At 36.7% G+C, this 13562-nt stretch overlaps 1 protein-coding gene across 3 annotated transcripts in view; it reads left to right on the top strand.

The window, feature by feature from the left end:
- The window catches only part of LOC137656751 (bridge-like lipid transfer protein family member 3B), a 153150-nt gene that overhangs the window by 102647 nt on the left and 36941 nt on the right, over positions 1–13562 (top strand). For 2 of the 3 annotated variants that reach the window (XM_068391006.1, XM_068391004.1), the window contains one exon: positions 3307–3336. The exons of the other annotated variant lie outside the window; for it this stretch is intronic. In XM_068391006.1, the coding sequence (XP_068247107.1) occupies positions 3307–3336 (30 nt within the window). The remainder of the gene's footprint in view (positions 1–3306; positions 3337–13562) is intronic. 3 annotated transcript variants of the gene reach the window in all.

Genomic DNA, 13562 nt, shown 5'->3' with positions numbered 1-13562 from the left:
TGTAATTCTTGCATATTAATTTTAAGATGTATTTATAAATTTGTCATTTAAATGGATTAAAGTAAACAAAAGGGTTAATCAAACATTAGTTTCAGTATGAAATAATTGGCATTTGAGATGACAAATAGTGTATATTGAGTTTCATTTGTTTACCAGTGAATGGTAAGGTTTAGCATTCACCATATGGCGTACGAGTCGACCCCTGACTTTGGAGAGAGTTTTATAGGCTTAAGATGTTGATTTATATTCCACCCCGTATGTTTTTGTGTAACCGATTAATGAGTAGTTTTTCATTTATTATTATTATTATTATTACTAGCCAAGCTACAACCCTTGTTAGAAAAGCAAGATGCTATAAGCCCAAGAGCTCCAACAGGGAAAAATAGCCCAGTGAGGAAAGGAGATAAGGAAATGAATAAATGATAAGAATAAATTAACAATATATCATTCTAAAAACAGTAACAGCGTCAAAACAGATATGTCCTATATAAACTATTAACAACGTCAAAAACAGATATGTCATATATAAACTATAAAAAGACTCGTGTCAGCCTGGTCAGCATAAAGCATCTGCTCCAACTTTGAACTTTTGAAGTTCTAATGATTCAACTACCCGATTAGGAAGATCATTCCACAACTTGGTAACAGCTGGAATAAAACTTCTATAATTGTCAATAATCAGCAGAATATAAATTTTGATGTCGGTATTTGATAAACAATGTTCGATTGATAGATAGTAAATAAAGTACAGCATCTTAGTCTTATAAAGAAAGTGAGACTTTTGTCAGTGACATTTTATATCAAGTTGGGATTTCGCCAAATAATTAATTTTTCCTCGAGAAATAGAAATTATCGGTATGAGTGTTTTTCATCTTGTAAATAGCGCTTAACTTGGCTATGGAAATATGCCCTGAATTTATAAATATGAGGTTTCTGTTTAATAACATAACATTGCTTTATAACTAATGCTTATGTATGCATTTATAAACTATCATTAATGGCATGACATCTATAGTGAATGAAACACTTCAGTTAATTCTTTCATGTTGTGAAATGAAGGTATATTCCTAGAAGTGTCAGTATGATTACGCCGGGCACGATAGAACTACCGATAATATTTTATAGCGAGGCAAATTCTCGTCTCTGTGAATCTTTATGTGAAACATATAGCTCCATTTGTGAAACAGGAGGTAATTTGTAAATTTATTTGGAAAAAAGGCCTAAGGGGTGACCCCAGATTTTATGGTCGAAGCTTTCACCTATAAGTATCCATGCTTATGAGGTTCTTATCAGTTTCCAGTGCTTTCGTGGTAACACCTAAAGACCTTTATTATGAACAGATGTTTTGTTATTATCTCTTTATTGGTTTATCAATAGTTTTAGGTGAAATTTAGTGAGGTACTCTCATAGTTGAAGAAAAGCAGTGGGAAAGAAATTAAGAAATTCTCTCAGTTCATAGAATGAGTTGTTAAGAGAATTTTTAGTGGCGCTATGAAGATTACTTGAAGGTCTTGTCTTATTTAAGTATTGAATTTTATAGGTCAAAGGTTGGTGTGAAAAAAGGGGATGGTTTTAAGAGATTTTGAAGATTTCTTAAAGATCTTGTCTTATTTAAGTAGTGAATTTTATAGGTCAAAGGTCGGTGTGAAAAAGGGGCATGGTATCAGGAGATTAATAGGCCTTTTATAGCCAGACTTGTATGATTGTGGGAAACTTCAAACAGTAATGTTTGTTTCTGGTTGATGTAACAAGTCCACTGGGATGAAATCTTCAATTATTATATGTCTGTCCCAAAGGTTTTATCTTAGATTCCATTGAATGTATCTCTAAAAATTTAGTGATTCCATAAGTTGGAAACGTTGAGTCGAGAACTTTCATTTATATATTTATTTGTGTGTTATTGCTACGAGTATTTTGAAATCTGTGCGATCAAGAGGTGATGTTGGCTATTCATCCAGTTTATGCGAGTCAAATGAGACGAAATTACTCTGAATATCGTCACCCTCATAAACTAACTGCCTAAGTCATTTTCTTCACTTGTTGGGAAATCAAAAAAAAACTCATTTCCTATTTCTTTATATCATTGTGTTGAGCTTCAATTCACAAATTCTTAACAGAAGAATTTGTGAATTAGAATTTGTTAATTGAAGCTCAAAACAATGATATAAAGAATTAGGAAATGAGAAGGTTTTTTTTATTTCCCAACAAGTGGAGAAAATGACCAGTTAGTTTATGAGGGTGACGATATGGAGCTCTCTTTCATGTGGACGATGCTACGATTAAACTTGGTGAAAGTAGAAAGATGAGGTTTTGTTTAATAGATATACCAAACAATGCAAAGGTAATTTAATGAGGAAGAACGGGCATTAAGGAAGAAAAGAGGAAGAGTTAAATGCCTAATGATGTGAATGAATGGTCACGGTGTTAAGCAAAATATTCTGTTTCGAGTAAATCCTCAAGCAAGTTTTTCTTACAAGCTTGGTCAACATTATAACATTACCATTTTGCTAAATATAGACTTACTATAGTCCATTTCTTTTAGCGAGTCATATTTGCACCGACTAGCAACGGTGCCCTTTTAGCTCGGAAAAGTTTCCTGGTCGCTGATTGGTTAGAATTATCTTGTCCAACCAATCAGCGATCAGGAAACTTTTCCGAGCTAAAAGGGCACTGCTGCGAGTCGATGCAAATATGACTCGCTAAAAGAAATGGACTATAGTTTAAAGAAAACATGTTAACAGTTCTGTAAATGGGTGGATAATAGTCAAAATATAAGGCATTAACAAATAAGGAACTTTGATAAATGAAAGTTGTTCTTAAAGTAGGATATATTTGAATTTTAATGGACACAAGTCCTTTGGTGTTGAATTAGTTTATTTATTGTTTTTTCTCTACTTTTTTTTCATGGTATGTTTTCCTTATTTGCCTGTCATGATTCATCTTTTGTATTTCCTAGAAGTTGAAATCAATGCAAAGAGTAGCAGTCTTTTTTTTTTCAGGATGGTTTCTTTGATCATTAAGAGGGACTTTAAAATAATGCTGTGTTAACCCAGTTTTAGAAAATAATGCTTTGTTAACCCAAAACTAGTTTCTCTTCTACTCTATAGTTTGCTGACTATGCAAATGCAATTAACATATCCTCATGGCAGAAGAAGGTGAACTTAAAACTTTGTGGACATTAACCTTCCTCCAGATCTTAACTGGAAAGAATTTTGTAGCTATAGCTTCTTGACATGCATAATATTAAGCAAATTCTATAGATAACACTTCTGATTGTATCCTTCTTTTGTTCTTCGGGTTCCCCAGAAACGCCCAGGTTGCAATGATGGTCTTAAGGTAAACATCTTTCCCTGAGCCACTGCTTATAAAGCTTAGCATGTCTAGTGTCAGTAGATAGCATGCACGTACCACTCGTAGAACTAGACAGTTGCATGATAGATGTAAAGGAATGTTTTGTGATGTTAATGTGCGTAAGCTACTCTTTCAGACACACAGCTACGTTAATAGAACAATAGTCTACCAAGCCAAAGTTGTATTAAGTATGCAGAAATTATATTAACTAAGGATTGTTTATAATTACAAAATAATAGAGTACATGAAACTACAGTTGTCTTTGCTACTTGTTGTATTAAGTATGCAGAAATTATATGAACTAAGGCATTGTTTATAATTACAAAATAATAGATTACATGAAACTACAGTTGTCTTTGGTACTTGAGCAGATGATTGCATGCTAAATTGCATGCCAATAGAAAAGATTGATTGAACTTTGTAAGGCACTTGGAAGATTTTGGTGTACGAAGAGATGGGTCTTTCTTTAATCTTCCGAATATTCAGACCCAAATAGTTAGCTTGTAAAATTCAAATGCTGTGATAGCAGTGACAGTATTGTGTGTTTATAGAAAATACATTTGTATTTTCACATATATATAGAGAAATTTCATTAATTTATTCTACCAAAGTAATATCAAATATTGAAAGTTTTATCGTAAGATTTATGTAACCTAGTTTGTCCTTAGTTCATCTGTCACGGATAACTGTAGAATCTTGTTTTTCAAAAGCAAGGTGATAAACCAGAGTGTTTAGTCTTGAGAAAGCAATGTCCCTTATTCTTATGTTAACCCTTTTACCCCCAGGGTATTTGGAAATTTCCAACCCTTAACCCCCAGGGGTTACTTTTTTTCAAGCACATTTTGCAGTATATTTTTTTAAATTGCTCTAACTGCCTTAATTTTTGTCATAGAGAGGTCAGGTTGGTCTCATTCTCTTGGAAAATGCCCGAAGTTTCTCAAAAAATTATCAAAAATAGGCAAAAAAAATTTTAAATAGCAGTTTTTTGCAAGGACGTACCGGTACGTCCATGGGGGTAAAGGGATGAGTCTTGTGAAACGTACCAGTACGTCCATGGGGTAAAGGGATGAGTTTTGTGAAACGTACCAGTACGTCCTTTGGGGGTAAAGGGATGAGTTTTGTGAAACGTACCAGTACGTCCATGGGGGTAAAGGGAGGAGTTTTGTGAAACGTACCAGTACGTCCTTTGGGGGTAAAGGGATGAGTTTTGTGAAACGTGCCAGTACGTCCATGGGGGTAAAGGGATGAGTTTTGTGAAACGTACCAGTACGTCCATGGGGTAAAGGGATGAGTTTTGTGAAACGTACCAGTACGTCCTTTGGGGGTAAAGGGATAAGTTTTGTGAAACGTACCAGTACGTCCATGGGGGTAAAGGGATGAGTTTTGTGAAACGTACCAGTACGTCCTTTGGGGGTAAAGGGATGAGTTTTGTGAAACGTACCAGTACGTCCATGGGGGTAAAGGGATGAGTTTTGTGAAACGTACCAGTACGTCCATGGGGGTAAAGGGATGAGTTTTGTGAAACGTACCAGTACGTCCTTTGGGGGTAAAGGGATGAGTTTTGTGAAACGTACCAGTACGTCCATGGGGGTAAAGGGATGAGTTTTGTGAAACGTACCAGTACGTCCTTTGGGGGTAAAGGGATGAGTTTTGTGAAACGTACCAGTAGGTCCATGGGGGTAAAGGGATGAGTTTTGTGAAACGTACCAGTACGTCCTTTGGGGGTAAAGGGATGAGTTTTGTGAAACGTACCAGTACGTCCATGGGGGTAAAGGGATGAGTTTTGTGAAACTTACCAGTACGTCCATGGGGGTAAAGGGATGAGTTTTGTGAAACTTACCAGTACGTCCATGGGGGTAAAGGGATGAGTTTTGTGAAACTTACCAGTACGTCCATGGGGGTAAAGGGATGAGTTTTGTGAAACGTACCAGCACGTCCATTGGGGGTAAAAGGGTTAATGAGATTTTAGTAGGTCAACTGTATATTTTGCCACTGCAGGTTTGTGTTACCTTGAAAATTGACTTTTATAATTTAATTTTCAGCTACATTGCAACCCTGTTTTACAAATTAATTTAATTAATCCTCTGTTATCTTCGTTGGCTGTAGTACAAATTATGATTCCAATTTGTTTCATAATACCATATTAAGTTGTCTGTTGCCAGGAATATGACTAGGTTAAAACAGAAAATGTCTGTAAAGCTTAAAATTTCAACTTTGCCCTTATTTATATAAAGTTTTATTACTGCGTGTGCTCATGCTAGTAAATAACCATAGTTTCAAGTTTTTTTCCAGAAATCTATTTATTAAAGGATTAGGATGTGTTATAATACAATATTTTAACTTAGAATCAGGAGAAGAATCAAATCTTTTGATTTTCAAAAGACATTAGAAATTACTGTATTCCTTGATACTGCTTAGCTTTGCAGCCTTATTATGATGGCTATATAATTTAGTAAACAGAAATTCCTTTATCTAGAAGTATCGTAGCTCTGAAAAGCCTTTATCTGGATGTATCGTAGCTCTGAAAAGCCTTTATCTGGATGTATCTTGGCTCTGGAAAGCCTTTATCTGGAAGTATCTTAGCTCTGAAAAGCCTTTACCTGGAAGTATCTTATTTTGAAAAAGCCTTTATCTGAAAGTATCTTAGTTCTGAAAAGCCTTTATCTGGAAGTATCGTAGCTCTGAAAAGCCTTTATTTAGAAGTATCTTAGCTATAAAAAGCATTTATCTGGAAGTATCGTAGCTCTGAAAAGCCTTTATATGGAAGTATCGTAGCTCTGAAAAGCCTTTATCTGGAAGTATCGTAGCTCTGAAAAGCCTTTATCTGGAAGTATCTTAGTTTGGAAAAGCCTTTATTTGGAAGTATCTTAGCTCTGAAAAGCCTTTATCTGGAAGTATCTTAGCTCTGAAAAGCCTTTATCTAGAAGTTTCTTAGTTCTTAAAAGTATTTATCTGTATCTTGGCTCTGAAAAGCCTTTATCTGGAAGTATCTTAGTTTGGAAAAGCCTTTATCTGGAAGTATCTTAGTTTGGAAAAGCCTTTATCTGGAAGTATCTTAGTTTGGTAAAGCCTTTATCTGGAAGTATCTTAGTATAGAAAAGCCTTTATCTGGAAATATCTTAGTATAGAAAAGCCTTTATCTGGAAGTATCTTAGTTTGGAAAAGCCTTTATCTGGAAGTATCTTAGTTTGGTAAAGCCTTTATCTGGAAGTATCCTAGTATAGAAAAGCCTTTATCTAGAAGTATCTTAGTTTGGAAAAGCCTTTATCTGGAAGTATCTTAGTATAGAAAAGCCTTTATCTGGATGTATCTTAGTATAGAAAAGCCTTTATCTGGAAGTATCTTAGTATAGAAAAGCCTTTATCTGGAAGTATCTTAGTTTGGAAAAGCCTTTATCTGGAAGTATCTTAGTTTGGTAAAGCCTTTATCTGGAAGTATCTTAGGTTGGAAAAGCCTTTATCTGGAAGTACCTTAATATAGAAAAGCCTTTATCTGGAAGTATCTTAGTTTGGAAAAGTCTTTATCCGGAAGTGTCTTAGTTTGGAAAAGCCTTTATCTGGAAGTATCTTAGTTTGGAAAAGCCTTTATCTAGAAGTATCTTAGTTTGGAAAAGCCTTTATCTGGAAGTATCTTAGTTTGGAAAAGCCTTTATCTGGAAGTATCTTAGTTTGGAAAAGTCTTTATCTGGAAGTATCTTAACTCTGGAAAGCCTTTATCTGGAAGTATCTTAGCTCTGAAAAGCTTTTATCCGGAAGTATCTTAGTTTAGAAAAGCTTTTATCTGGAAGTATCTTAGTTTGGAAAAGCATTTATCCGGAAGTATCTTAGTTTGGAAAAGCCTTTATCCGGAAGTATCTTAGTTTGGAAAAGCCTTTATCCGGAAGTATCTTAGTTTGGAAAAGCCTTTATCCGGAAGTATCTTAGTTTGGAAAAGCCTTTATCTGGAAGTATCTTAGTTTGGAAAAGCCTTTATCCGGAAGTATCTTAGTTTGGAAAAGCCTTTATCTGGAAGTATCTTAGTTTGGAAAAGCCTTTATCCGGAAGTATCTTAGTTTGGAAAAGCCTTTATCTGGAAGTATCTTAGTTTGGAAAAGCCTTTATCCGGAAGTATCTTAGTTTGGAAAAGCCTTTATCTGGAAGTATCTTAGTTTGGAAAAGCCTTTATCTGGAAGTATCTTAGTTTGGAAAAGTCTTTATCTGGAAGTATCTTAACTCTGGAAAGCCTTTATCTGGAAGTATCTTAGCTCTGAAAAGCCTTTATCCGGAAGTATCTTAGTTTAGAAAAGCTTTTATCTGGAAGTATCTTAGTTTGGAAAAGCCTTTATCTGGAAGTATCTTAGGATAGAAAAGCCTTTATCTGGAAGTATCTTAACTCTGAAAAGCCTTTATCTGGAAGTATCTTAACTCTGAAAAGCCTTTATCTAGAAGAAGCCTTTTAGCTCTTAAGCCTTACGGGTAGGTAGTGTAGACTGTAGATAATTAGTGGGCGAGTATCCATCCGCCACGGAGGGACCCACTATAGAAAACGGAGATAGGGGAAACTACACAAAATTATGGTCGGTTGGGAGGAGAATCCCAGATACTCCTAAGAAAGTAGTTCGAGGTAAGTACTGTTAGGAAAAATACAAATTACTTAAAATTTGTGATATTTAATGAAAATTTGGATTTAATGAAAAATTGGTCTTGGTTCGATTATATTTTCTGGCTCTTCATATCTTTTAAACTAGATTAGGCTTCCAAGAGTGAAGTAGAAAAGGCTTTTGTAATTTTGATAGTAAGTCCTGATATCGCAGTTAGTGTGAACTATAGTCAAAAGCACAAACACCATTTAATTCTAAGATATCGCAGTTAGTGCGAACTTCTATCCTTTAGTCAAAAGCACAAGTACTCTAATTCTAAGTTGTTATATGCCCCTAAATTGACCTCTGTTGTAGGTATTTTAATTGAAGCAGAGAACCCATTCTCTTACAGCCACAACCTCTTGGGGCTTTACATTTCTGTGATGGGGAGCAGCTTGCTTTGGGTTTAAGTTAAGCTGTCATAGATGTGTGTTGTTTTGCTTTTTGATGGAGAAAAGATGCATATGCTCACAAAGAAGTGCCTCGGTATACGTGTTTAATCTGTTTCAGGAGCAAGATCGCAATCCAAAATACTCCTGGACCAAAATCATTTTTCCCTTGAAAAATGAAGGGAATTCACTCAATGCGTTCCGGGTGTTCATGAACACATAGACGCTCAATTCTAAAGGGTTGTAACGTTTCTTAAAGAAGAGGCTATTGCCCGTAACATCAGAAATGAGTAATTAAGGGATTTTGACGAAGGAAAAATCTATTTCTGGGCGAGGAACCTGTGTCGCCCAGTGAAATGCTCCTTAAAGCACCATTTCAAAGGTATAAATACTGCTAAATATATCAGCGAAAAAAGTTGCATGGAATGCCAGGAATATATCCAGCTCGCTCACCCCCAAAGGGTGTCGGTATTAAAACTGGGGCGAGTGATACCACTACCAGAGGTCCCTTTCCAATTAGACTTCTCTTTACAAGGGAAATGAAAATATTGACAAATTAGCTTGATCTTTACCCTTGAGGAGAGAGCATACTATAACAATACCATTATTCCTTCTATAAGAAATTACCCTCTAGCATCTTGCTCAATCCCATCTGTTGATGGATTATGAACTGTGATCTATATTCCTAATAATGTATCTTGTGATGCAAATATGTTTAAAATCAGAATTTCAATTATCGAGAGCTCAAGAATATTTGAATAACTCCTTTAATATTTATGATATATACAATCAAAACCTCTTGCAACTATAATTTACAAAATTTAACGAAAGAATCCCGAGATCAGTAAGAAGATTTCTTATTAATTAAGTAACTTTAGTGCCCACAATCTGCTATGGGAAATTAATTGTGTCTACTGGCGACACAAGTTGTTCCAAGGTCGAACAAATATTGACCATTATTAAACATGGGAGATACTACAGTAGTACTTATTTAAATATTCATGGAACATATTCCTCAATAGATTTAGCTCTTTGTTCCAACAATATTGTCGATAGGTTTGAATGGAACATTCTAAACGACCTTTATATCAGTGACCCTTTCCCTATATTGATAACCATGTTAGAACATACGCCAGCTCCTTCTACTCAACGTTATGATACAAATAAAGGTGACGAGGATGAGTTCAAGTTGTGGTAGCCCATGCGGTAACGTCCCTGACTGGCGATCGCCAGACTTGGGTTTGAGTCCCCCTCAAACTTGTTAGTTCCTTTGGTCCCAGAAACCTCACCATCCTTGTAAGCTAAGGATGGGGGTTTGATGACCTATAGGTCTGTATGTTGAGTCATCCAGCCATTGCCTGGCCCTCCTTGGTTCTAGTGTGGATGGAAAGGGGTCTTGGGCACTGATCATATGTATATATGGTCAGTCTCTAGGGCAATGACACTGTCCCTTACCTCTGCCATTCATGAGCGGCCTTTAAGCCTTTAAAGGAATGTGACCATTTCTTGGACGACAGAGGGCGCTGATCATATGTATTAGTCAGTCTCTAGGGCATTGTCCTTCTTGATAGGGCAGTGTCACTGACTGCCACTTGCCTCTTCCATTCATTAGTGGCACTTTAAACCCTTTAGGCCGGGAGCACACTAGCGACTCTGTGGCGCCACAAAGCCACAGCATCGTGTGGCGGGGATGTGGTCTCCCATAGGTTTCCATTGTTTTCAAGTCTTGCCGCGCAAACTAGCGACTGTGGCAAGCGACTGTGGCTCTCTGTCACTCATCCCCGCCACAAGCGTAGCGTGGCTTTGAAAACAATGGAAACCTATGGGAGACCACATCCCCGTCACACGATGCTGTGGCTTTGTGGCGCCACAGAGTCGCTAGTTTACTCCCGGCTAGTGGCACTTTCAACCCTTTAAAGTGCCTTCCTTTAATTATTCACTAGATCATAAGGAAACAAGATCTTTGTAAACTGCGTTACACAAACAGCTGATAAATATATGCCTCGGACTAATGCCCGACCAATGAAACACTCGGTCGCTTGGCGGTCAGATACACTACCCCCCACTAATTAACAAAAAACATGCCTTTTGAAGAAAATTAAAAACCTTAAATAAAAGATTTGAAAATTTAAGTACTGGTCCTGTAATATTAAGAAATACAGCAAAGAAACGCTTTGATATAGCCATAGAAATTACTGTATCAAAACTGTATTTTAATAATGTTTCTGAAAATTTCTATTTATAGATTTTTATCTTAGTTTATTTATTCATTCCCTAGATTTAATGCATATTTTTTTTTTATCGCTTAGATTTAATATATATCATATTTTCTTTCTATTAATATTTTCGGGCCAGCTCTGTAAAGGAATGAAACATTCTAGCAGTAAGTGGTAAGGGTCTCTCTCTCTCTCTCTCTCTCTCTCTCTCTCTCTCTCTCTCTCTCTCTCTCTCTCTCTCTCTCTCTCAGAGTTTAGAAGTCAAAATTATCCCTATCCTCTTGATATCACGAGATAGTGGGGTTGGCCATATATATAAACATCAGGTGAGTATAGAAATAAGAAATTTTGTTTTTAAAATTTGGTTTATTTCTATGAACCTCCACTGGTATTCATATTGCTGATGCCTACACTCTGTTGGAGGTGGGATGCCAGTGAAGGAACCTAGATTTATGTCTACTTTAGGTTCCAGAGCCTTTAAATATGCGGCCCCAAGACTATATAATAAGCTCCCACGAAACATTCGAATGTTTGAAGACATTAAGGCTTTCAAGAGGAAACTGAAGACTCTTATTTCATGAGTCCTTTGACAGTGACGATTTAATAGTAAATGAACAATACGGGATATGAAACGTTAAATACTCTGAACGAACAAGGTAAATCGACAGTGGGGGTCCTGTTGAGAGTGGGGTTTCCCTGCTGTATGGGACCGGAAAAGCAGCCATCAAAGTAAAGTAAAGTTAAGTAAAGCAATATACCATGTTAATAGAGCATCATGGACTCTATTTGTGAATTTAGTTTGCTCTAAAACATTATAAGATAAAATGATTTTCTAAGGTTAGATAACAAATACAGTTATTTTAAATCTACCAATATTGACATTCAATTTGTTCGTTTCCGTAGTGGACATAGTTGGTTGTGGATCGTCGTCATCGGCAGCTGATTCTGGCCGTTGTTGTTCGATAAGCTGTTTAATAAGAAACTGATCTAGAGTTCCTTGAACTTGGTTCTACTTTCTTTTCTTCAAGTATTACATGATAAGGAATAAAATCTTTCTTTGTTCCAACACAGAGACTTACCTCGAACTACTTTCTTAGGAGGTACCTGGAATCTCCTCTCAACCGACCAGAGTTTTGTGTAGTCTACCCTACTTCCGTTTTCTGTGGGGACTAACTCAGCCGTAAGGAAAACGTGCCCTGAGGCTAGTCCCGAGCCAGGTCTGTGTTAGCTTGGGTCTCGCTCCTCAGTAAGTTCTCTGGTCGCGTCGTGATACCGTCCCGTCGCTCTCCATTCTCTGTGCGACCCTTTGTGTCCCCGATTCGTGTGTCCCACGTGGTTCCCGCGTGGTATCTCTGTGCTTTCCCTTGTGTTCTAAGGAATAAAATCTTTCTTTAGCTTTTAAAGTTTAGTAAAGATTAAACTGTCTAGTACAGTGGTAATATGTTTGCCTAGCATTAGCATGGTGGCAGATCGATCCCATCCCGGGACTGAGAGTTTGAGCAGTTTACTGAGGAGACCACTGCTGTGGTTAGGCACTAAATGTAGCCAAGATCACAAGCCAACCTGTAAGAAATGTCCTCAATATCAAATAGAAAAAGCAGCTTTTCAGAAGTTGGAATCAGTGCATATCAGTGTGGGGTATAATAAGCGACTTCCAAGCTAAAGCAAAACGTTACGTCAGAGCCTTAAAATCTAAGGATGCTGGACATCCGGTAAGAATTGCAAGACCAGGTAATGGAAAGCTTTTTTTCTAGATTATGTTTTAACCCTTTTACCCCCAAAGGACGTACTGGTACGTTTCACAAAACTCATCTCTTTACCCCCATGGACGTACCGGTACGTCCTTGCAAAAAAAATGCTATAAAATTTTTTTTTTTTCATATTTTTTATAATTTTTTGAGAAAATTCAGGCATTTTCCAAGAGAATGAGACCAACCTGACTTCTCTATGACAAAAATTAAGGCTGTAAGAGCAATTTAAAAAAAATATACTGCAAAATGTACTGGGGAAAAAATAACCCTTGGGGGGTTAAGGGTTAGAAATTTCCAAAGAGCCTGGGGGTAAAAGGGTTAAGGATAATAACTATGCCTCATTATTTAGAATCAGTTCATCTCATCAAAGAGGCACCTCCCCCTTCCTCTGAATCTTCCACACCTCTGAAGAACAACCCAAGGATTGTCATCTCAGGCAACATCAGATTTAGGGGAAGAATCTTCTGCTACAGAGTTATTGGATGAACCTGTCATTAGGAACATACAAATTCCACATAGCTCTCCATATTTAGAAAAAAAAAGAGTGAGACCCCCATCCCTCTCCCCTTCGACGAGAAATGTAAAAAATACCTATTGCTAATATGTATGATATGTTATCTGAGAGTAAAGAGTATTAATCTGCAAGAAATATGAATATATAAATGATTAGATAAGAAGGTTGCTAAGAAAAATATCAAACCAAACTTAGCAAGACCTACTTTTACAAAGAGAGTATCAAAGACTTAACATCAATACCAAAAACTCTGATAGGAAGACTACATTGAAGGAATCTTCCTAAAAGGAATCTTATTATTTTCTCTTGAATCTTGCAGTGAAACTGTGAAGGTCTGAGGGTCAAATATGAAGCGCTGAACTCCTAATCCACGACCATTCACCTGTAGTTGCACGTCTGCAAGGAACAGTGCTAGATGTTTTCACTCCTAATTCACGACCATTCACCTATAATTGCACGTCTACAAGGAACGGTGCTTGATGTTTTCACTCCTAATTCATGACCATTCACCTATAGTTGCACGTCTACAAGGAACAATGCTAGATGTTTTCACTCCTAATTCATGACCATTCACCTATAGTTGCACGTCTACAAGGAACGGTGTTAGATGTTTTAACTCCTGATTCACGACCATTCACCTATAGTTGCACGTCTACGAGGAACAATGCTAAACGTTTTCACTCGTAATTCACGACCATCCACCTATAGTTGCACGTCTACAAG

This window comes from Palaemon carinicauda, chromosome 17 (assembly GCF_036898095.1).
Source record: "Palaemon carinicauda isolate YSFRI2023 chromosome 17, ASM3689809v2, whole genome shotgun sequence".
Lineage (NCBI taxonomy): Eukaryota > Metazoa > Arthropoda > Malacostraca > Decapoda > Palaemonidae > Palaemon > Palaemon carinicauda.
The sequence above is the reverse complement of the archived record's forward strand: the minus strand, read 5'-3'. Positions and strand labels throughout refer to the sequence as shown.